Source organism: Staurois parvus, unplaced genomic scaffold (assembly GCF_062004578.1).
Source record: "Staurois parvus isolate SC_StPar_1 unplaced genomic scaffold, SC_StPar_1.0 ptg002258l, whole genome shotgun sequence".
Classification (NCBI taxonomy): Eukaryota; Metazoa; Chordata; class Amphibia; order Anura; family Ranidae; genus Staurois; species Staurois parvus.
The window spans coordinates 529,348-555,097 of NW_028320054.1; the positions used below are offsets into that span (position 1 = coordinate 529,348).

At 44.9% G+C, this 25,750-nt stretch overlaps 1 protein-coding gene and 1 pseudogene across 1 annotated transcript in view; one reads left to right on the forward strand and one right to left on the reverse strand.

Moving 5' to 3' along the window:
• The window catches only part of LOC149431448 (uncharacterized), a 116,465-nt gene extending 95,793 nt beyond the window's left edge, over window positions 1-20,672 (forward strand). The window contains exons 12-16 of the mRNA XM_089665598.1: window positions 6,361-6,616; window positions 12,577-12,616; window positions 13,124-13,148; window positions 17,133-17,250; window positions 20,280-20,672. Coding sequence (XP_089521724.1) covers window positions 6,361-6,616; window positions 12,577-12,616; window positions 13,124-13,148; window positions 17,133-17,250; window positions 20,280-20,372 — 532 coding nt within the window. The 3' untranslated portion in view covers window positions 20,373-20,672. The remainder of the gene's footprint in view (window positions 1-6,360; window positions 6,617-12,576; window positions 12,617-13,123; window positions 13,149-17,132; window positions 17,251-20,279) is intronic.
• Window positions 3,860-4,226, reverse strand: LOC149431449 (nuclear transport factor 2 pseudogene; annotated as a pseudogene).
• Window positions 20,673-25,750: the final 5,078 nt, after the last annotated feature.

Consider the following 25,750-nt stretch of genomic DNA (forward strand, 5'->3'; position numbering starts at 1 on the left):
GGGGGGGGGGGGGGGCGGGTAAAAAAGCTGTGTACCGTCGGATGTAATGGGGGAGATCCGAGATCCCGCATCTCCTCACTACTCCACTACTCCTGTTGTTCCCTCAAGTAAGATTGGTGGAGGGGGAGCTTGTGGAGGAGGGGTGGGGGGGCTATTTATGCTGGGAAGGGTAATTGTGGGGGTGGATGTGTTGGGAGGCAGGATTGGGGGAGATTTGTGCTAGGAGGGGGGATCCGAGATCCCGCATCTCCTCACTACTCCACTACTCCTGTTGTTCCCTCAAGTAAGATTGGTGGAGGGGGAGCTTGTGGAGGAGGGGTGGGGGGGCTATTTATGCTGGGAAGGGTAATTGTGGGGGTGGATGTGTTGGGAGGCAGGATTGGGGGAGATTTGTGCTAGGAGGGGGGAATTGGGGGGATTAGTGTTAGGTGGGGGAATTGGGGGTGAAATGGATTGGGGGCAAAGATTTGTGTTGGAAGGGGGGTTTAGATTGAGGATTGGGGAATTTTTGTATTTTGGTTTGGGTGGAAATTGGACTTGCAGAAGGGATTTATGCTTAGGGGTGAGCGTCTTGATTAGTGCTGTTTTTTTTTTTTTTTTTTTGGGGGGGGAGCGCAGTTTGTCACCTTCACCTTGAGTGCTAGTTGACCTTGTCCCGGCACTGCCTGCACTGCACACAAGGCACTCAACAGATCTTTTCTTCCCCACATAACACATAGCTGTGTAGATTGATGCTGTGAGGAATCTGATCTCAATGTGTAGCTGGCTGCAGCTGCAGTTCTGACCTGTGAAATTTCCATATTGGATTGGCAGCTGCAGAAGCCGGCTACACACTGTGTGGAGGGATGCTGATCTCAGCTGTGTGGGGAGGAGGAGATCTCTCAAGTGCCCTGTCAACAGTGATCCTGTCCTCAACTCTGCTGAACACTGTCTTCTGCCATGCTGACTCCTGTACCCTACTCTGCTAACCCCTATCCTCTGCACTGCTGACCCCTATCCTCTGCCATGCTGACTCCTGTACCCTACTCTGCTAACCCCTATCCTCTGCACTGCTGACCCCTATCCTCTGCCATGCTGACTCCTGTACCCTACTCTGCTAACCCCTGTCATCTGCACTGCTGACCCCTATCCTCTGCCATGCTGACTCCTGTACCCTACTCTGCTAACCCCTGTCATCTGCACTGCTGACCCCTATCCTCTGCCATGCTGACTCCTGTACCCTGACCTGCTAAACCCTGTCCTCTGCACTGCTGACCCCTATCCTCTGCCATGCTGACTCTTGTACCCTACTCTGCTAACCCCTGTCCTCTGCACTGCTGACTCTTGTACCTTGCTCTGCTAACTCCTATCCTATGCCCTGCTAACCCCTGTCCTCTGCACTGCTGACCCCTGTCCTCTGCACTGCTGACCCCTGTCCTCTGCACTGCTGACCCCTGTCCTCTGCACTGCTGACTCTTGCACCCTGCTCTGCTAACCCCTATCCTCTGCACTGCTGACCCCTGTCCTCTGCACTGCTGACCCCTGTCCTGTGCCATGCTAACCCCTGTACACTGCCCTACAAACTGCCGACCCCCTGTACACTGCTCTACTGACTCTTATACACTGCCCTGCTGACCTTGCATCCTCTGCACCCCCAAATCAGACAGGCTAGATCCGGCCCTAGTTTGGTCATTCTGCTAGTGGCCGTTGGGGGCATTGTGCTGTTTGGTCTGGTCAGGCCATGCTCTGTGTGTCTCTAAAAGAATATTAGGCTGCAGTTTCTCCTCCAGCTACTAGAAGTTATGGGGCCACTCTCTATAGCCTACACTTGTGAAGTAGAGGCAGGAAGTAGATGGGTGGCCATTTTAGTTGTATGTTTGTAGTCCCATGTGGCTGGCGGTTTGTGAAGATCCTGAGAGGTAGCAGAGACACAGAGCAGTCTATGGATGGGAGATGATGTGTGAGTATTTCCTTTGGAGAATAGCATGACCAGACAGGACATGATTTTACACTGCATTATCTTGCATAATCCTGGGGGGCTTGTACAACTGTTTTTGATACACCCCTGCAGGGCTTGTGGAGCAACTTAGGGAGTTGAGTCTCCAGAGTAGATTGGTATTGGGATTGGTACCCCTTTTTTCAGTCTCCATTAGAGCCTTTTACCCTCTTAAAGTAGCACTATTGTAGATATTGTTTTGTTTGGTTCTTACACAGATATGTTACACTAGTGGAGGTAATGTCATCCAGAAAGCGGAGTGGGGGAAGCACAGCAGGAAAGGGGGCAAATGCTCAACCTCCAGGTCCTGGGGAGCCTAGTCAGAGTTTAATTGTGATATCTTCTCCTGAATGGCCAGGGGCAACAGGTCAATCTGAGCCGCTGCGTTTGTCTGGCATTATGGCTACTATTGTAGCATCCGCTTCAGCATACGTAACCAAGGAGGATCCTGCTTCAGCCTTGGCAGGGTTAGAAGGCAAGATTGCAGGGATGGTTGCATCCATGGCTCAAGGAGGTAGGAATAGGGAGAGAATCCCATCTTTGGGCCTGCCAGTCCTTGAGCAAAGAGTGGGTAGAACCTGAGGATGAAGATCCAGTAGAGGATCTGGAAAGAAGTCAGGAAATTGATTCCCTGCTAGAGGGGTCACTGCCTGATGAGAAACAATAGATCTCTGCTTATCAATCACAGAAGTTATTAATCTAGAACCTTACTGAGATGGTTCAGTCAGGTTTCAAATTACCCCTGGTACTAGAGTCAGAGGTCTTTTATTCCTCTTTAGGCTCATTAAAGACGCTACAAAGTACTCAGGCTTTTCCGGTTCACCATATTTTGGATCAAATTTTGTATGCTGACTGGGATCACCCAGACAGGATTTTTGTTCTGCCGATTGCTGCTCACTCTTTGCTTTGTACTTTTTTACACTGGGTGATTGTCAAGGTCCTACCTTTCCTCAGGGCTTGTGCTGCTCCATGTGCTGGCATCCATCTTAGGTGTCTGCAAAGCATTGTGGGATCCTTTATGCTTTCAGCCCTCTGTGGCTCCTCCCCCAGGAGGTGTGGCTTATCACATTTAAGTCTGCTGTTTGTAGCTGTCCATTGCATTCGTGTCCTGTCTCTTGCACAGCAGCAAGCTCCTGTTTAGCTACTCATTGGTTTCCTGGATACCGACTCGGCTTTGGCTAAGATTCTTCCTGGCTCCTGATCCCGGCTCTGGCGACCATTCTTCCTGGCTCCTGATCCCAGCTCTGGCGATGATTCTTCCTGGCTCCTGATCCCGGCTCTGGCGACGATTCTTCCTGGCTCCTGATCCCGGCTCTGGCGACGATTCTTCCTGGCTCCTGATCCCGGCTCTGGCGACGATTCTTCCTGGCTCTTGACCCCGGTTTTGGCTACGATTTCTGCTGTTTGACTTGCATAGACTCTTGTCTTATTTTTATATTAATAAACCTACCTTTAATTGCACCTCCTTGTGTGTCTGGCTCCTCGCTCCCTGACAGTGATGCGTACTGTTCCTCCTGTCAGACAGCCCCTGTGTCCTTGGGACTTGAACTTCATCTTGACAGTCTTAGAGAAATCCCGTTAGTTCTACTTACTCAAAAGGTTCTGTTTGGAAAGCCTCTCTGTAAGAAGGGCATCAGATTTAAAAGCTACCAAAATACCACCAAAAGAAAGCTCTATTTGTGTGAGAAAAATGATAAAAATGTCATGTGGGTGCAGTGTTGCATGACCACGCAATTGTCATACAAAGTGCGACAGCGCTGAAAGCTGAAAATTGGCCTGGGCAGGAAGAGGGTAGAAGTGCCCTGTAGGCAAGTGATTAAGAAAAAAAAAAAATAACCATAAGGGCAGATGAATTCTATTTTCCTCTCTCTGAGCTTTCAAAATTCAACCAAAGTTGTGCAGGGCTAGCCGAAACATCTCATTTGTACAGACCCAGACATCTTGAACATTCTGATGAAATCCAATAACGGTCATCATCTGCCTTAAGCTGACCTACAACCACACTAATAATACAGTTGTCAGGTGTTGACTGATGGTCTGGTGAGGTGATGCTATGTTATATCTTCTGAAAGGGAAGCATTGAGGATTTTTCAATAATCGCATCCTTCCCTTGATATTGCTGTCCTCCCCAAGTCAAACATGAAGCATTGGTATATATCGATTTTAGTTGCGTTCTATCACTGTCAAAAAGATGGTAATAATGTTGAACAAAGCTGCACCCAATGTTTTCCCAAAGCTGCTGGTCATCCATTGTGAATGCTTACAGATCCAACACCTGGTGGATACTGTGCACTGTGAGAGTGCAGTGCATTGTGGGGTGTTTGGCGGGCGAACAGTTGGTGGTGCCTTCACACCGTAACCCTTCAGAGTTATTCTTGATGAGTTAAGGATTGGACCCTGCTCTAAACAAATTCCTATTATATGTGCCTGTCATACAGGTGCAGAAAAATAATATAATACTGCACACACTGCTCCTACAACAGTGCACGGTGCTGCTCCTATAACAGTGCACAGGTGTCAGGAATGGACTCACCAATAGTGGTGGGACTCACCTGCCTTGTGGGTTGCAGTACCAGGGCTGGCCAGCGGGTGCTCTCAGCAACCAGAGGCTCATTCCTGCAATCAGCCAAAACACCTGAGGCTGATTGCAGGAGGTGCATATAAGGAATGACCAGGCCTGTGATCAGGGCCTTGGTGTATGTTTCCCATGAGCCCCTGTACCTGGTATCCTGTGGTCCTTTTCTGCTGACGATCTGATTTGTTGCCGACCCTGCCTGATCCTGACCTCTGCTGACTTCTCCTGTTGAACCCCTGGCTTGCCTGACCATCCTTCTGCCTGATCCTCGGTACCGCTCTGCCTGCTACCTGCTGAACCTGGCTTGTGACCCTGACCATTCTCTGCTTGCTCCTCCTGTACCACGCTGCCTGCACGATACCGACTCGGCCTGTCTGACTATGCTTACTTCACCTGACGATCCATCCATCCCGCACGGATCACCTTTAGTAAGTCTGCCTGCCTCTTCCCATCAGACTCCGTTCCTGCACTCCCCTGCCAGTACTCTCTACCACAGCCGGACGCACTCAGGGGTCGCGACCTGGTTCCAGTCTGCACCAAGTCCATCCCCACCATCAGGGGCCCTGGTGAATAGCAGGCTGGGACTTAGACCCCGCGCCCTGAGGAAATCCGTGCTGTGGGCTGCTAGAGACACTGCCAGGCGGCACCTGACAGTACCTTACGGCCTGCCTGACCATTCCACCTCTCCAGCCCTGACTACGCCTGCGTTCCTGAAGCCTGCTACTTCCCTGTGTCAGTCCAGACATTTCTGGTCTTACCCGGATCCCTAACAACAGGACTATTCCTATAACAGTGCCCAAGGCCGCCGCTATAACAGTGCTCACGGCCACCCCTATAACCGTGCAGAGAGTAAGGAAAGCAGAAAAATGGGAGTGGCCACTAAAAAATGCAGCTGCTATATTGATTTATTCCTCTCTTGCTCATTTTGTGTGTAGATACAGTATGTTGGATAAGCCATACCAGCTCCAAGCAGCTTTATGTATGAGGGAGGTATCTGTCTATACATATACGAAAGTGGATTTACATCCATAGGAAGTCTTCAGATCTTATTGTCCTCCTCTGGATTACATCAGCTTCTCTTTTCCTGACTGGAACACCCTACAACCATATACATGCATTAAGGATGGCTCAATTCGATTGATCTAGTGAAATCACTATTTGGTCATTTCTATGTCCACCAGTCTATTTCTTGACCTCCATTACATTTTGGATCCTTATGGCTTATCCAGTATATCTTCACACAAAATGAGCAACAGACAGAGGAATCTATCAATATAGCAGCTGCATTTTTTAGTGGCCACTCCTTTTTTTTCTCTGCTTACCATCTGTCCGTCTTCTATGAGAGCTCTCAGTCCAATCAACAATTATATATCCACAAAATGTAATTACCAATGAATGATATGGATATTATATGGATAACATTTGATTCATTGGATCCATGGTCATCACCTCTGACCCATAACTTTCTTTTATATTGGGTTAATGTTATTGTGTTTTATGTGTTCTTTTAATCAATAAAGGTTTGCTATTGCAGCCAATGATCTCTGTCAATATTTAATCACAAATGAGATTCCTTTTTTCAGATACTTTGGGTTTGAGATGTTGAGCAAAAGCCATCTTTTATGTGTAGAATATTTTTGAGCTTGGATTTTGTGGTGAGCTCTCCTTCCCTTAGTTATATATATTCCAAGATACAAGCCTGGTAGGATCATATTTTTATAATTAAAATTGGAAACTATTTAACATGGCAGAGATAAGCACATGTGTTCTATTGCATAGTTGTGATTATTCTGGTATTTTCTGCCTGCAGCTCCTATGAAATTATTGTCTTTGGTGGTCAAGAAGGCAATTCAACAAAGGAGTGTCTGAATTTCAAGAACACCCCGTACAACTTCAGCTGGTCCCCGAGCCGTTATACTGCTGCTGTTCTTCCTACAGAGACCCTCACTGGACCCCAAACCTTCACCTTGGGGGATAACCACCATTATAATGGGTTCCAGAATGCTCCTCTTATCCCCAACCACAACTACGCAGTCTACATTCGGGTCACCAGCCGCTGGAAACACGTATGTCTATACTGATGTCTTCCTGGTGTGTGAATGCCATGAATGAGGGCTGATAGTCACTGTTTGCTGGGGTTTGTAACGAAAATGAGAATTATGAGAACTTCTGGACAAAAAAAAATCAGTTTCTTGAAAATTTTAGCTGATGTTAATGCAAATGATGTTATTTTTCTTTGTTTGGCTTCCTGTCTTGCTGTATTCAGGTTATTTAAGGAATTGTTTTTTTGTGAATCTGTTGCAAAGTTTCTTATCTGGAGATCCTGCCAGTAACAACCTTGCTACTAGGTGTGAGGCAGTAGTTTAGCTGTATCAGCCTGTTGTGCTGTCAGCCTGCCATCTTCACTCCTTCAGTTGGCCAATGAGCTGTCTATCCTGCCAGTAGATCCATTTTTTTCCCTTTACCTGCCCAGCAAAAATGACTCTTACAGGAGGGCCCAGTCTCAACTGATAAATAAAGGAGCTTTCAATCAACCGGCAGGGGCATTGACTGTAGCAGATTTAACCAAATCACGGGGTGACCACCATCCTGGAGGCATCAGGAGCTGATGGGACCTATTTACACAACTTTAGCATTTGGATTTTCATTTTAGGTATCATTTTCTGTTGGGGTGAGGTCTCAGATCACTAGGCTGTGTGCCTGGCTGAATGCCCCTGGAGCTGAGGGTCTGTAGTGCTTGGCCCTCTTGCAGCCTATGTACTTGGAGGAGCAGATTTTGTGCCTGTAGAATTAGTCTGTGTGCCTGGTGAAGCCAGTGTCCTGGAACCTAACGTTATTTCAATAGTAGCTGTGTTCACCGGGAGTTGAACGGCACCAAAAGACTAGGAGCCTAGAGATGGATTTGTGGATATTCTATCTTCTCATTCATGCACCTCACATTTTATGGTGTTTCTTCAGTAGTAGCTGTGTGCTCCTGAAGCTGAACCTCACCAAAGGCCTAAGAGCAGGACAGTTTGCAGGAGTCTAGAGATGGAGTTTGGGATTTACCATCTTCTTATCCAACCACCTCAAGTTCTGAAATAAAGTTGTTAGAAGCACTTATTGACTGTGTAACGCCCTTCTAGTTTACTAGGGGGAGCTAGACTCCAGTGGTTCATGATAGGAGGTTTATGAACACCAAAACCTCCTATTGTGAACACACCAGAATCCTGAGACCGCAGCGTGTAGGATAATCTGGATCAGCCCACCGAGCATCGAGAGTGACCTTACTCTGCACAGGGACAGACATTCCCTGCAAGCTTTCCCTCCAGGTTGTCGTATCCCCCATTAGGGAGCTCAGTAACCTCGTAGATGTGAGTACACCATTGTAATTTTACCTTTTCATTGTTTAGTTCATCCAAGTATCTGTCAAACCACTACACTACTAAGAAACACTCCCATGGTCTGTCTCTTTTTTCCTTTTTTCTCCTTATCTTTGGAGGTACCGCAGATACAGTCCAATGGTTAGACAGGGGCTGAGTAGCAGCCCAGGTGTAATGGCCAAAGAGGGGTCAAATTTGAGTCAGGGCTCAGAGGCCCTGCAGGCCAGCCCCTCTGGAATTTTCCCCTGCTCTAGGGCTTTGGAGGAAGGCTCTAGAGGCAGTGGGTGGATCTGAGGAGTGGCTGGCTGCACTCTTGAGGGGTCCAAGTAGTTGGCAAGGGGCTGGACACCCTTAAAAGTGCTCAGTTGCAGGAGAGTTGGAGAGAGAGTTCAGGTGGGAGATGTGAGGCTGAGAGCAAGAGGCTGCAATGGGGCTTACCTGCAGACCTGGAGCTAGAAAGGCAGAAAACTCAGAGCTCACCGACCCCCTGAGAGAGGACCGCCTGTATGGTAGGTAAGGAGTAGCCCAGCTGATAGGACTGGTAGCAGCCACCAACCCACAAGCGGTACAGGAGATGATCTGAGTGAGTACAGCTGCACCCCCCTGGTAGGATAGGGAAAGAAGCACTCTGGTGGAAAACCAGATCAGCCTCCCACCAGTGACTGCTCGTCTTTTAAAAGGACAGGAACCAGGTCTCCTTTTCAGGGACACCTCCAGATTGCTGGTGTGACAATCTCACATGACCCATCCCAATAACAAGGGTTACCTTGATATTTACTGATAACTATACAAATGTCTTTCCTAATACACATCTCAGATTTGCATTCTTCTTCTGTCTTTACAATAGTTCATTCATAGTTGTACTTTCTTTTCATTCTATTTTTTGTACTTCAGACATCACATGGTGGGAGGAGTGTATGGGTGACATCACAGGGAAGGCTTTGATGGACAGGTAATTGTGGAACAGACATTTCGTTAAGTCACGTATCAAAATTTGGATGACATTTTCATTATTCAGAGATTTGGATGTATCAAAATTTATGAATCACAATAGTACTCACAAATCTAAAATGAATTATTTGAATTTGCAAATGAATTTGAATTAAAAATGGAAACGTATTGCAATAAATATAGTAAGGTATAAAAGCTAAATAAGATGACGATTCCTACTTGGGCTGCGTTATGAAATAGAATATGAAAGAATACACAATGTAATAAAACAGAATGGAAAAAAACATAATAGAAGAGAAAATATTAGAATAGAAAATAAAGGAATAAATTAGAACAGAAAATAAGAGAATAGAATAACCCATAATAGAATAGAAAATAACAGAATATAATTAAACATAATAAAATAAAGAAATACATTAGAACAGTAAACAAAATAAGTGAATAGAATAGTATAAAAAAAGAACATAATAGAGTAGAAGAAAATAGAATGGAATAACCCATAATAGAGATATAAGAGAATGGAATAAAACATAATAATTTAGAAAATAAAGGAATACCACAGAATATAGTAGAATAGAAAATAAGGGAATAGAATAGAACAAAATAGAAAATAAGGGAATACAGAAGAATAAAACAAATTAGAATTAAATAAGAATATAAAATAAAAGAATAGAATAGAAAATAATAGAATAGCGTAGAACAGAATAGAAAAAAATACAGAAGGTGTCGAATTATTCCCATTCTACCATGTTGTCTCCAACTGCCCAGTGGCATTTTCAGTAAAGCTGACATGACTCTCATGTATGTTGTGTGGTTCCAGAGAAAGGGGCCCTGACAGTGAGCCTCAGGTACCCTAGTACATCAATGCCATAATTTTACGTCACAAGTTTAGGAGGAAATACAGCAACTGAAGGGCGGGAGGGATGGAAGTATCAGGATGACTGTAGTAAACTTAATTTTTTATTTTTTTAGCTATTGGTATAAAAAGTTACTTTTATGAATAAAAACATTGTAACCAACCAGATGGACCATCTTCGTGAGGTGTGGTAGAAAAGAAGGGAAATGTTTTGGTCTATCCATGGGGCAGCACAGTGGCTAAGTGGTTTGCACATCTGCCTAGCAGTACTAGGGTCGTTGGGTCAAATCCCAACCACAGCACCACTTTCCTAGAGTCTGCATGTTCTCCTTGTTCCTGTGTGGGTTTCCTCCCACACTCCATAGACATGCTGGTAGGTTTATTGGCTCCTGTTTAATTTGGTCCTAGTGTGTGTTTGTATGAATGTAAATTAGGGATCTTAGATTGTATGCTCCTTGAAGGCAGGGACTGATGTGAAAGTATTACAGTATACAGTATATACACTCACCAGACTCCTTGCTAGTGCCAAGAAAATCTCCCCCACATTATGACGCCGCCACCACCAGCCTGAACCATTGATACAAGGCTGGATGGATCCACCACACCATGACACCACCACCATCAGCCTGAACCATTGATACATGGCAGGATGGATCCACCACACCATGACACCACCACCAGCCTGAACCAGTGATACAAGGCAGGATGGATCCACCACACCATGACACCACCACCAGCCTGAACCATTGATACAAGGCAGGATGGATCCACCACACCATGACACCACCACCAGCCTGAACCATGGATACAAGGCAGGATGGATCCCCCACACCATGACACCACCACCACCAGCCTGAACCAGTGATACAAGGCAGGATGAATCCACCACACCATGACACCACCACCAGCCTGAACCATTGATACAAGGCAGGATGGATCCACCACACCATGACACCACCACCACCAGCCTGAACCAGTGATACAAGGCAGGATGGATCCACCACACCATGACACCACCACCAGCCTGAACCATTGATACAAGGCAGGATGGATCCACCACACCATGACACCACCACCAGCCTGAACCAGTGATACAAGGCAGGATGGATCCACCACACCATGACACCACCACCATCAGCCTGAACCATTGATACATAGCAGGATGGATCCACCACACCATGACACCACCACCAGCCTGAACCAGTGATACAAGGCAGGATGAATCCACCACACCATGACACCACCACCAGCCTGAACCATTGATACAAGGCAGGATGGATCCACCACACCATGACACCACCACCAGCCTGAACCAGTGATACAAGGCAGGATGGATCCACCACACCATGACACCACCACCACCAGCCTGAACCATTGATACAAGGCAGGATGGATCCACCACACCATGACACCACCACCACCAGCCTGAACCAGTGATACAAGGCAGGATGGATCCACCACACCATGACACCACCACCAGCCTGAACCATTGATACAAGGCAGGATGGATCCACCACACCATGACACCACCACCAGCCTGAACCAGTGATACAAGGCAGGATGGATCCACCACACCATGATACCACCACCAGCCTGAACTGGTGATACAAGGCAGGATGGATCCCCCACACCATGACACCACCACTGCCACTAGCCTGAACCGTTGATACAAGGCAGGATGGATCCATTTTTTCATGTTTACGCCAAATTTTGACCCTACCATCTAATGAATGTCGCAGCTGAAATTCAGACTCCTCATACCAGGCAACATATTTCCAATCTTCTATTGTCCAATGTTGGTGATCTTGTGCGAATTGTAGCCTCCGTTTTCTGTTCTTAGCTGACAGGAGTGGCAGCCCATGTGGTCCTCTGCTGCTGTAGCCCATCTGCTTCATGGTTGGATGTGTTGTGCGTTCAGAGATGGTATTTTGAATACCTTGGTGGTAATAAGTGGTTGTTGGAGTTACTGTTACCTTTCTATCATCTGGAACCAGTCTACCCATTCTCCTCTGACCTCAACAAGACATTTTCCTCCACACAACTGCCGCTCACAGGATATTTTCTCTTTTTTGGACCATTCTCTGTAAACCCTAGAGATGGTTGCATGTGAAAATCCCGTAAATCAGCGTTTTTTTAAATATTCAGACTAGCCCGTCTGGTACCAACAACCATGCCATGTCCAAAGTCACTTAAATCCCCTTTCTTCCCCATTCTGATGCTCGGTTTGAACTTCAGTAAGTCGTCTACATGCCTAAATGCATTGAGTTGCTGCCATGTGATTGGCTGATTAGCAATTTGTGTTACCAAGCAATTGAACAGGTGGACCTAATAAAGTGGCTGGTGAATATATACATATATATATGTAGCGCTGCATAAATTGACAGTGCTATGAAAGTACCTGTAATATATCCAATGTAAGTCATTCTGCAGTGTGTGTAGTCTGATCTCCCTGCACTTTTAGTTCTCTTAAAGCAACAACTTCATTATAAGCATATAGAAAGCCTTCCTGGAGCTGCCACCTGCTGGCTGGGGGGGGGGGGCAATAGGAGATATTTATGTATGATTAATCCATGCTTACCTGATTGTAATTTTTATTGTTATGATTAAGTTCTAGTTACAGTAAAGAAAAGAGAAAACACTATAAATCCACTTTAATGTAGCTCCCCTCTATTTAGCCAGGGGGAGCTAGCTGGGTTTTTATTTTTAAAAACAGCCTGGGCATGAGTCAGCCTGGGAAGGAGTCAGCCTGGGCATGAGTCAGCCAGGTCACCTAAGGGGGTAGTGCTACACAAATGACAATATTTGGACTATTGGATACATGGAGAATGGTGACTGGCCTATCCCATCTTTCCTGCAGGTGGAGACGTCATCGTGTGCTTTTGCTGGAGTCGTTGAAGGTGAGTCGGTTTATGGACTCTCTACTGTAACATTTCTCTGTATATGGGGGGCTCTGTTATTTGTAAGAGATGTGACCCCTTTTTTTCATAAAAGCTAAGTTTTAAACCCGATGAAAGGTCGGAGCCCTGATTCATCTTTGGATTGATTTACTTAAAATGTTATGAGAAACTAAGAGCTAGCATTTTCAGGTGAGGTCAGTAATGGCAGCCGCCATGTTTTCCGTAGAAGTTTCCTTTTATTTATTATTATCTTGTTATATGAACAGCTCTGTTACATTGTGTGTTTATCTTATGATACAAAGAGTATTAGACTAAAAAAACCTAAGTTCGATGACTCTGTCCAGCCCCGCCCCCGAGGAGTGTAATCTGTAAACAGTGAGAGGATGTAACCAGCAGAGAAGAGTGAATTAGCTACGATGTAGGCCACCATCTGTGTTCAGTCTACGGGATCCAATACTGACAGTCCCCATTTCAAGTGGGTCATTCAATGTCTTGTCTATTCCACAGGTGTGACCGGCGGCTCCATGATTCCGTAAGTACAAAGATCTCCACTTCTGACACCAAAAATACATTTATTGATAGAAGTCAGCTCTCTGGTGTTCTGTGATGATCTATACAAGGGTAATGTTGGGCATGATGTTCACGTTGAACATAAGTTTGACTCGTTCATTGGCCATTTGTGTGTTCAGTGGACACACAAATGGTAAGGGTATTCGGTAGGCTGAGAGCTGAAACATGAATGCTTTCACTACTAAAATACCGCATGACTTAATATTATAACTCATGCCGTATTTTAGTAGCTGTGCGATCTTACCACATACTCCCGACTCGATTACTGCAACTCCCTCCTCACTGGTCTACCGTTACACAGGCTATCCCCCCTTCAGTCTATTATGAATGCTGCTGCTAGACTCATACACCTTACCAACCGATCAGCGACTGCTGCCCCTCTCTGCCAATCCTTCCACTGGCCTCCACTCAGTGTCCTCCACCCCTCTCTGCCAATCCTTCCACTGGCCTCCACTCAGTGTCCTCCACCCCTCTCTGCCAATCCCTCCACTGGCCTCCACTCAGTGTCCTCCACCCCTCTCTGTCAATCCCTCCACTGGCCTCCACTCAGTGTCCTCCACCCCTCTCTGCCAATCCCTCCACTGGCCTCCACTCAGTGTCCTCCACCCCTCTCTGCCAATCCCTCCACTGGCCTCCACTCAGTGTCCTCCACCCCTCTCTGCCAATCCCTCCACTGGCCTCCACTCAGTGTCCTCCACCCCTCTCTGCCAATCCCTCCACTGACCTCCACTCAGTGTCCTCCACCCCTCTCTGCCAATCCCTCCACTGGCTGCAACTAATGCAACGTATAAAATTCAAAATACTAACCACAGCTTACAAAGCCATCCACAACACTGCCCCTAGCTACATCACCAACCGCATCCACAGATACCGCCCAAATCGCCCACTCCGCACCTCCCATGATATCCTCCTCTCTAGCTCCCTCATCACCTCCTCCCACGCTCGCCTCCAGGACTTCTCCAGAGCCTCTCCCATCCTCTGGAACTCCCTACCACAGCATGTCTGGTCAGCCCCCACCCTGTCTGCCTTTAGGCCATCTTTGAAAACTCACTTCTTCAGGGATGCCTACCCCACCTCCACCTAAGAACTGTACTTGAGTCACCTCCGCCAGATCATCCCCCGCAGCTATCACCTTTTGTATCACCTCCCCCTTCCTTTAGATTGTAAGCTCCACGAGCCGGGCCCTCCTATTCCTTCTGTACTGGAATGTATTGTAATTGTACTGTCTCTCTTACATTGTAAAGTGCTGCGCAAACTGTTGGCGCTCTATAAATCCTGTATAATAATAAGATACCGCTTAGTGAATTGTCCCCTCTGTTTGAAGTTTGCGGTTGAATATTTGGTAGGTTTGACTGTTTGACCGCAAACTGAACAGGGGGGTGTATGGCCCATCACTATACAAGGGTAAAAATTATAGATATTACTTATATTTCTCCTATATCCCAAAAATATTTGAAGCCAGCTCCAATTTCTACCATGTTTTACCCAATGTACCAAAACATGTTCTATTTTGAAGACTTTGCTATACAGTGTTTTTTACCTATAAATATAATGATCTAATTGTAGCTGGACTTTGTGTTTTCTGTCCATTATCCCATGCACACTAACTGGCATTTTAGATAAGGCTGACAATAGAAGTGCCTGGGAAAATAGGTACTTGAGACACAAGGACTAAAGACTGACCAAAGTTCACCGGACATTCGCTGAGTCCTTCAGGTCTTTTTGGAACCACAAATTTCCAAAATTTTGCTAAAAAAAGTTTATCTAAATTGCAAACATCATTTTTTTCCCTTTATTATGTATTAATAAATGATACTTGTTTGTGTTTTTATTTAGTATTGAAGTGTGCACCCCGCTCCTGAACCATGTCAGAACACATTCTCATTGGAAGGGTATTTTGGGGCGAAGCAAAGACTCCGCCCCCCCATAAGGCACTGTATTCCTTTTTGTTGATGGGAATAAGCGCTTCATTCCCACACCCCTGGCCTGGTGGATGTAGGGTTCTGCAAGGGGTACTCGTTGGAATCTGGAAGCACCCTTTAAAATAGGGGCACCCCCAGACATCTAGCTTCACCTAAGTGCATGAGTATGGGGGTACATAGTACCCATGTTTATTTGGCCACACAAAAGTGAAATAGTACAAAAAAACACCCACCTAAAAAATGAATGGCCCCCATGTAAATCCAGCATCAGTCATGTCATCCACCGAGATGGGGTTCAGCATCTGTACTACTTTGAAGTTTGTGGAACCCAGCTTAAACCAAACCAAGGGCAGTTTGGCTCATGCCTACTCTTTATGATGAAGTCTGAGAAGCCGGCAGTGTGCCCATCCAAGGATCAGCCCCATGCTGTGTTCAGATCCCAAGGCCTCCACTCAGGGATTAATTGCAAGGTAGTCACCGGGACCTTCTGGCATTGGGTTCCTGTGTACCAAAAAAGTTAGTTCTGGATTAAGCAGGGCTTAACAGAGGGACTGCAAGGCAAAGGGAGAATTTAAAGCCTAGGAAAATATTAAAAAGTGTTATATAAGGCTTACCTCCAGAAAGTGGCAGCTTGGGTAGTAAGGAATCACAAGTAAAGTGGGTCTTGTGTAGGACATTCCAGTAGAAAATGCAGAGCTGGAAAGTAGTCTTTCCCACCTACCCAAATCATTTTATTAGGGTGTTTGGAGAAGTCATTTGTCAAGGCAGTCAAATGGATAGAGGGGAACCAGTATGAGGTTATGGGAAAATTAGGAATATCTGATTATATGGAGCTCGATGGCATGTGTAGTGGCCCCCTTTTGGATTTGGTGTTTTGAATATGAAGAGCGGTTCAAAGACCAAAGATCCCCTTCCTGGTAACTTCATTGTTAAAATGTGGTTGTTTTTTGTTTTTATATTGGTTATTGTTAACCTCCTTGGCGGTCTGATTATTTCAGATTTTTGGTGCTGAAAGCGGTACCATTATTTTGCATGGAAATTTGGCATTTTTTATTGTAGGTGTGTAATTTTTAGGAATAACTCACTGAAATCTGTCCGAACAAGAGTCTAATAAACATCCCGGGTATGTTAAAATTTGAAACGTGAAATTATAATGTAATAAATAATAATATAATAATAATAAATTTAATTCAATAATATAATCAAAGCAAAAACACTGAAAAGTGAAATAGAGCTCCAAGTTCGAACATCACTGAGCAAAGTTGCAAAATCTATTTCAGTGTCTGATGAGGAATTTCCCCCACGAATCATTATCACTCAATTCTGCAAGTGGTTCTGATTTACTATCGCTGTTCTCTAGCCGCTCTAAAACCGCGTCTGACCTAAAGGGACGCTTTTTGGACGCCATGGACGTTTCTCAGTTTCCAGGCAGAAAGAACAGTAAAAATGCAGGCAGGACGCCGGACAAAGCACTCGGGACAAAATGTATGTGAAATGGGTTGATACAGGAATGTTATACTATGTGATTTTATTGATTTTAGTGAATGTCACTTTTTGTCATTTTCAAATTTCCCGCCGTTCCGTCCCCCGTATGTCCCGACGCTCACAGGGGATGGAACCCAGATGACAGATGCCGGCATCCACTGGATTACATTGCTGGGGACACTGCAGGGGGTACATCGCGGGAGTGCAGGACAAGGTAAGTGATTGAGGGATCCCGGAGCAGCGCCGCATGGTAAGCCCGAGTGTAGCTCGAGGTTACTGCTTGTGGTGCTGAAACTCGGGAATGCCGCCAGGGAGGCTACTTAAACGACTGCTTTGGCAAACAAACCTAGTCTATGTTGTTATTGGGAAACTTTTGGTGAAAGAAATAGGGCCCAGTAATTGATGAATCCATAATTCAAATACCCAACATCTCCCAACAGGCGCCTTACAAGCTGTTTATTTTAAGGCTTTTTATGTATTATTTCTCCTTATTTATATGTTTTAATGCCATTTTCTTTGTTGTGCCCTTTTTTCTCCAGTGTGTTGTCAGATTCATCCCTGGGAATCATCATCGGTTTGCTGGTGCTGATATTTCTGGCTCTGGTAGCTCTTACCGTGGTCCACTTCACTCCATGGATGAAGAATAAACTTCTCAGAGTACGTATCTGACATTATCCAGTACATGTGTAGGTTAGCTAGATAGATTTGTTGTTTTTTCTTTTTATAGATGGTGGCTGAGTAGCAGACTGTGATAAGTCAGCCTGGGAGTGAGGCAGGAGTTCACGTCAGGACAGGCTGGGATGTTCTACAGGTCAGAGCTTCTCAAACCCTCCCACCCTTTCAGGAACTGAGAGGACTTTCTGGAGGAGGGGTAGAGGCTCAGATCTGCATGTTTGAGGGACCTTGACCAATCTCCTGGCAGGAGGCTGGGCACAGTGACCAAGACCACCCTTAATTTTGACAGAGTCTGGAGAGTGGTCTGCAAAATCGGATGGAAGATGGACTGAGAGGAAGGCTAGAGTGTGGAGCCTTTGAGGGGGCCTACCTACAGGCAGGATGCTGAACAGGAGCATCTCTACTGCCTCAACGACTCCTAGGGAGGACAGCCTGTCAGTTGGGAAGGAGCAAATCCAGTGTAAGACCTGAAGACAGCCACCAACCCGCTAAGCTAACAGGAAAGGACAGTGTGAATACTCCTACACCCCCTGGGCCAGATAGGGAGAAAGGGTGGCCAGGTGTCATACCCAACTAGTTCTCATCCCAGACTGCTCAATTGACAGCTTTTGGAATCGCTTGCTCAGGGGGACCCTCAGTGCAGCTGGGTGAAGAAGAGGATTCATCCGGGGTCTGAGGAGGTACAACAAAGAGGCTTTAGTTCTCCTCAATTGAAACTGTTGCTATTCTCTTTGGTCTGCATTTTTGTACATGGTTGCTAAGATGTGGTCCTCAAGTTCTACAGTTCCTTAGGCATCCCATATACCCCTAGAAGTTGTAACCTCTAATAAAAAAAACAGCTAAAAACCAGCTCAAGTTCTATTCACTGACCCCAAGTATGCAAAATGTGTGTTGCCTGGCTGTACAGGGCTTAGAGGGACCCAATTCAAATCCAGGGGCCCCTGAGGAGGTAGTGCTGCATGTGATATACAACAGTTGGATGGAGCGGTATGAGATCATAGTTGGACAGTGCCGGAGGAGATCTGAGTCCATCAGAATCCCAGTGTTGTTCCATAATACATTGTCTGTTCTGCAGAATCTCTGGGTGACATAAGTCATTTATGTTATAATTACATTCTATCTGATTATTATATAAAAGAAGAATGCAGGAAGAAAATGGTGATTTAGTCTGCATTGGTCAAAGTGCTGCCTGAGAATGTCAATAGGTACAGGTGTGTAACCTTAATATAGGAAATGTCACTGAATGTTACTGAAATTTAAAAAGTCAAACATTTCCCCCCAAACATCTACGATGCCCACCGGGTTCTGTACTATTGGCAATGTTGGTGGGCTACGGCATAGGCATACGGCTTCATCAGTATGGCAACAATGACTCAAGCTTGCATAGTAACAAGCAGCATTTAACTATGCATGCACAATAGAGGAAGGCAATGAGAACTATGGCAGAGAAAGCGTTTCACATCATCGCTGCGCATCACCACCATATTTACTGACATCACAGACAATATCACAAATGTATGGTATCAAAATCCTTCAGCAATATAGTTACATAGTTAGTCTGGCTGAAAAAAGACAAAAGTCCATCCAATGCCGGGGATAACCCATGTATGAAAGATGGAGAATATCTTTCAGGTTTCTACCACCCATGTAGGGGTTACAGCTGCAACTTCCACCATGGACGGGCCAAACAATAAATACTACAAAAGGTGAGAGGGGTCAGGAAACATCCAAGCTGCAATGCCGCTAACACTCACATGCCAAGTATTAATTTCAGTGCTGGACTCCAGGAACATTGATTTTTATTATTTTAAATAACTTTTTATTCTTGAACTTCTGCCTTGGTTGTGCACCACCACTTTTTTCACCAATGCTTAGGACCCTGCTTGCTGACACCCCCCCCCCCCCTCCATCCCATCAACATGCATTCTTGCCATACAGAATCAAGCACTTGACACACACTTGCTGCTACTACACCGGGCGTGCACTCTTGTATCACCACCACTTCACCCAATGTGTATTCTGACCATTGCTGCATGCCGACAAAACAACAAAGCAAAACTCCTGAATACATGTAGTACTATTTGTACTGATCTTCAGTAGTTACACTTAAATATTGATCCTCAACTATTAATGATCTATTTTCATCCATTTAATTACAGTGAATTTCCAGAAACATTCATCTCAAGTTAGGTCTTTTTGTCTGGATGCTCAGAAATAATGGGCACCAGTCACTTCAATGTATTTAAAAGTTTATTGCACATGGCAATATGGGAAGGAGGGTGAGGTACGGGTCAGGATATCCCTGGACACCGGATCTCATACTCTAGACCTGGCCATAAACTCTTCTAGGTCTTTCTATAAATTCTCTTGGCTACCTTCAAAATCACACATTTTGCTGACTGGACTCTTTCAGAACTCCTTGACACTTGAAGTTCTCGTGGTCTTTATCTTCCAAGACAGACATACATAGGAAGGTCCCTGTGTATAACTTTCCACTCGCCACATGTCCATCTGTGGAGACAGTTGCAGCTCATGCTCTTTATCTCCAGCAGAAAACATCTTCAGGAGATTCTCCAAGGAGGGGAGAACTCAGCTTCCTTCCATGGCTGTACACAAGGCCAAAGACAGACTGGAATTCTCAGGCTGGCATCCGCATACGGCAAAAGCCCAGGAGGGAAAATCCAGAAGAACAAGTGTCTCAGATATTTATTAGTTCTCCCAACTTGCATAGGCAGGTTCCCCAGGCCTGCCAATTGGTCAGGCTATCAAATGGCCATAACCCAGAATGATACCTCTCTAGAACAGCCTGCTGGAGCAAGTTCAAACAACACATGGCAGAAAAAATACTCTATGATTAGAGAAATACTCCTGTTACAGTTAGCTAAACTACAGCCCACTGCTGACTACAGAATTCAAAAATAAACAAGGAATTTTGTAAAAATACTACATCCCTACACACAAATTCTCATTCATTTGTTATCAGTAACATTTTCTATTTTTGTCTATTGTAGAGGAAGAAAAGAGAGAAGGTGGAAAATTACATTTCTATACAAGACTCTGATTATCAGATTGAGAGCCCAGGAGGAGCTGAGGACAGAATATAGAATTGAACTATTTCCATGTATTGAGTGGCTGGAAGTACTACACATGACCGCTCTCTTCTGGACATCAGGGGGAGTAAAAAGACTGGAGGTCATATTTGAGAAGACCAATGTCACCTACTGGAGATCTTTTCCAATCTGATCTGAAAAATTTGGGATCCGAACTCGACATGGAAATTGAATTCCTTATTTTGTATGTTTTGTATGTGAGACTGCGGGCCAGATCAGTAACGGGGGGTAGGTCGTCTGCTTGCCTTGCAGTGCTTCACAGACTAAATATTAATAAAATATAGGACATGCTGAGTTTTTGTGAGTGTGAATGCCTCAAAGGCGTTTCCTGTGTCATGCAGGTTTATGCACCACAGAAAACGACTATTCAGAATGTTCTCTTTTCTTAATAAATTAAATTTATCATTTAAAAATACAATATAACATTTATAATATAGAAAAAAAAAATTATATTTACAGAAGTGTGGAAGGCATATGAGAGGTTATGTTGATTCTGAATGAAGTGGCTCTGGAGTCTATGTAGGACTGTGGAGAGGACAAAGTAGAGGTAGGTGGCTTTGGTATAGGTGGCTTAGAACAGACACTAAACATGCAATCCTAAATCTCATGGATTAGCACCCATAACAAACATTCAGCAGCGGGTGGTTAGAAAATGACAGAGATGTCCAAATATCAACCAATCACCAGCTGTAGCAATGTCCAATAACCAGCTCTATCAATGTCCAAGGAGCAGCTCTGACAATGTCCAAGGAGCAGCTCTAACCATATCCAAGGACCAGCTTGAATTATGTCCAAGGAGCAGCTCTAGCAATGTCCAATGACCAGCGCTGACAATGTCCAACGATCAGCTCTAGCAATGTCAACTGACCAGAACTAGCAATGTTCAATGACAAGCTATTGCAATGTCTAGTGATCAGCTGTAGCAATGTCCAATAACCAGCTCTATCAAAATGAAAGGAAAAAGTGTCATGGTCACTATGAGGGAACCACAGAAAGTGTTAGTCACAATCTCTGTACATGGGACACTACTTTGCTTATTTTTGTAAATTATTTTTTTACAGAAGTTGATCAGTAGGGATGCTGATTGCAATGCGACCTTCTAATTGTCAGTAGAGAAAGCCTCTACAAATCTATGAAGGGGGGGTGCATGTGTGGCACTGAGCAGAATGTCGGCCTGCAATGCTAGCTCCATCTTGCACAGGGATACCGGCCACATGTCAGAGGTCATTCATGGCTTGGATCTGTTCCATTCTATTACCTCTCTGTGCATGCCTTCGGCTAAGAATTCCCGGGGCTCGGCTCAAAAGTCATTTGCACACTATCTGCTCTGGAGCAATACATCATGGACCAAGATGGGCCCGCTCTCCTACTCCAGTATCTCCGTTATAATAGCTGCCGAACTCCCCTCCTTCTAGAGGATGTGAGTATGTGACCCCACTTACAAGTCTGACCTGGATTCTAGTCTGGAAGGGATGTATTCTAAATTGGCTGCTTAATTCCAGCCTGAGCTTCACAAAAACTTCCCATGCTTTATCACAGGAGATAGTGGCCCTGAGCACACAAATGGACAGATTGGTCGAATGCAGTCTAGCATATAGTGAGCTCAGCAGAGTGCATGAAGCCTTGTCAGCAGCATTTATACAATTGAAAGCCAAAGTTGAGGATCTGGATAACCACAATAGGCGAAATAACCTCAGGTTAAGGGGAATACCAGAGTCAGTCACAGACTTAATCCCTGCAGCTATAGGTCTTTTTAAATCTCTCCTATCTCATTGTGAATCTTCATCCTTCACTTGTGACCAAATTCATCGAGCTCTTAGGCCTAAATGTCCTGCTGACAAACCACCTAGATATAGCCCTATGGATGAAGGACTTTTTGGTGAAAGAAGAGATGTTGAGAGCAGCTAGGAACACTCCCAATATTATGCTAGATGGCTACAAAATTCCAGTCTTTTCATGACTGATGGACATGCAGAATATTGAGGCTAATACTTACCCCTAATCCATAAAAAACCACCACCACCCTTCAACCTTCCCCACCTAAATGACCACGTGACTCTCTTTTGGTGTAAAACCGGCCATAGTAGCCATTTATGTAACATAACTCTAACATAACACTTCTTACAGTACACTCAAATAATAACTGACAGTAATAATCCCAACCGGGTCGAAGGTCTTCGAAGGCACAGTTACTCACATCCAAAACCCGGCTGTATCTGACGCCCAATGAAAAGGCCCCCAGCAGCTACTACACCATCTCGGGGACAACACTACAGTTACATAGTCCCAGATACAGCCAATGAACTCCCACATTACCAATGTGACCTTATAATTGGGAAGGGACACTCATACCAACGAATGCCCAACTCATAATCCACCAAATTGTCACTCCAGCACTGCCTTCAAAGACCCAGCAACCCCTGCTGGCTGCCATGACAAAACAAAATAGACAAACACCTCGGGACACAAATGCCTTTCCAGGCAAGAAACAAACTCAAGGAACCCACACAAAAACAAACAATCAGGACAAACACAAAGAACAAACCATAAACAAAAACACGAAAAACTCCAGGGAGGAGAAACCACCCCTGTGCTGACACAAGCTCCGACTGACCTCCGACAAGACCCAACCCACCACCTAATCCTAGCAAGACCACCCCTCAAGGTTGCGTACTCCAATCAGGTGAGTAACCACCCCCTTACTTTCTGCATATACAGTACTCCTACCCAAATACACACTCTGCCTCGTCTGCACGCCCCAGTCATACTGGCCCTCCCTTGTACCTTTGCTTAGTCCAGGCCCTGACTGATGTGTCTTCCGCTACTTTGGACAGACACCACAATATGAAAGATATTACATCTGTTGTTTAGTCTGCTCTCATTGGTTATCAGCGAAGATTCCCATTTAAGCTTGTCATCCCACATAATGGGTCCACTTACATTGTCACTACCATCCCTGAGGGTCAAGAAATACTAGTGAAGCTGGGCCTCTTGGAAGTGAATGCTTTATCCCATCCACCATCGACCCCCAGACCCTCACCTATATGGCATACACCATCACCTAGAAGAGAACGCCAACAAATCTGCTATGACATTGGCTTATTGTTATCTTTTCTATCATTGAAACCTTTTATTCCCAGCCTCTTAAAGATTTAATTTCATGTTGTAGGTTTTTTTTTTTCTCTACAGCCTTAGAAGACATCTAGTGCCATCTGATGACTTACATCAGAAATGCATCTACTTATTCTCCCTGGGGACTCTGTTTGTGAGCTTTTACATATGGACTTCTTTGTGTAGCATTACCCCCTCAGGGGTTGCTGAGTTTTGGGTCCTCCTATAGTTCTGTACAGCCAGGCAACACGCATTTTCTACACACACACTTGAGTCAGTAAACAGTCTTTCAGCTTGGTTTTAGTTTTTATTAAGAGGTTTTGAACTTGGATGGGGTGGAGGGGTGTATGGGACGCCCAAGGAAACTGTAACTTGAGGACAAACTCCTTAGCAACTATGTACAAGTCCATAGAAAATATTGTCTCCTCTTAATGAGATCCCCAGCTCTCCTGCTGTACCACCACAGACCCCAGATTTATTCTCCTCTTTACCCAGCTGTTTGAGGGAATCCCTGGGCAAGGGGACTCAGAAGCTGCTGCTGTACATAAGCAGTCCCAGATGAGGAGCTAGCTGGGTTTCCCACCTGACAGCCCTCTCCCCTTATCGGGGCCAAGGGGTGTAGGATTACTCAAAATGCCTCTCCTGTAAGCTTGTTGGGTTGGTGGCTGCCCTCAGGCTTTACTCTGGGCTGACTCCTTCCCTGCTCCACAAGTTGTCCTCTCTCAGGGGACAGTTGAGGTAAAGAGATCTTCCTTTCAGCTCCTGCCTGTATGTAGGCACCTCCATGGGCTCCCTCCCTAACTTCACACTCCATCTTCTACCTGACACTGACCTGCTGCTGATCAGGCTTTCTCATATTGAAGGGCTGTTCTGACTGCATGCCAAGCCTCCTGCTTGAGGATTGGTCAAGATCCCTTAAATGTGCAGATCAGCCCCTCATCACCCCCACCCACTGCCTTCTAGAACTTCTCAAGGTTATAGAGCAGGGGAAGATATCAAGGAACTGACCTGCAGAGCCCCCAGCTCTGACCTAAAATTACCTGGCTGATTCATCCCAGGATGACTCCTCCCAGGCTGATATCCGGGCATTCACCAAGGAACGCATACATGGAGTACGATGTGCACTGGGTCACATCACCATTCCTGCTGGACATTTTACCTGCTACCTACTGGGGATATTCCAGGAACATTTTTTTCTCGTGCAAATATATAATTTACTGTTACACTTACTTAATCCTAATCTGAGCAGTATCTTTTTTTTTCTCTACTCAATACTCACTCCCAGCACTCCAATTTACTCCCAGTACTCCAATTTTATTCTCAGTACTCCAAGTTGCTCAAAATGCTCCAAGTTACTAATACTCCCAAGTTACTCCAAATATTCCAAGCAACATCCAATACTCCCAGTACTTCAAACTATTTATGGTACTCCAATTTGCTCCCAATGCGCCAAGTTACTCAAATTACTCCACTTAATCCAAATCACTCCTAGTACTGCAAATTACTTACAAAATGCTCCAAGTTACTCTAAAAATACTCCCAGTACTCCAAATTACTTCAAACATTCTCCCAGTACTCCAGATCACTCAAAAATACTCTCAGTACTCTAAAACAATAAAAACAATATTCCCAGTATTCCAAAAATACAATACTCCAAAAGTACTTTCAGTACTACCAATTACTCCAAAAAATACTCCCAGTACTCCAAATTATTTCAAAAATACACCCAGTACTCCAAATTATTCCAAAAATAAACCCAGTACTCTAAATTATTCCAAAAATAAACCCAGTACTCTAAATTACTCCAAGAATACTCCCAGTACTCTAAAGTACTCCAAGAATACTCCCAAAAATATTCTTAGTGCTCATAATAAAATAGGCAAGATGACTGCTTTTAATAAGCAACATTTTCACCTCCAATATTAAGGGCTTTAATGACCAAAACATTTTTTTCTTTGTTTCCCCATACACCTCTTCCTAACCCTCTTTGATAGAAATCAATATTAAATCTTACACCCAATATTTTTACACCCCCCCTTACACACCTTTCATCCACATTCATCTACATCTTTCCATTCACCAAAAAACTTACATCCACTCATTATCATATTTAGTCTAAACCAGGGGTGGGCAAACTTTTTGAATTGAGGGCCGCAATGGGTTCATATATTGGACCCGGGGGCCGGACCAAGAGTAGATGAATGATGTGTATGTGTCATCCATAGTAAGTATAGTAATATTCCCCCATAGTAAGCATAGTA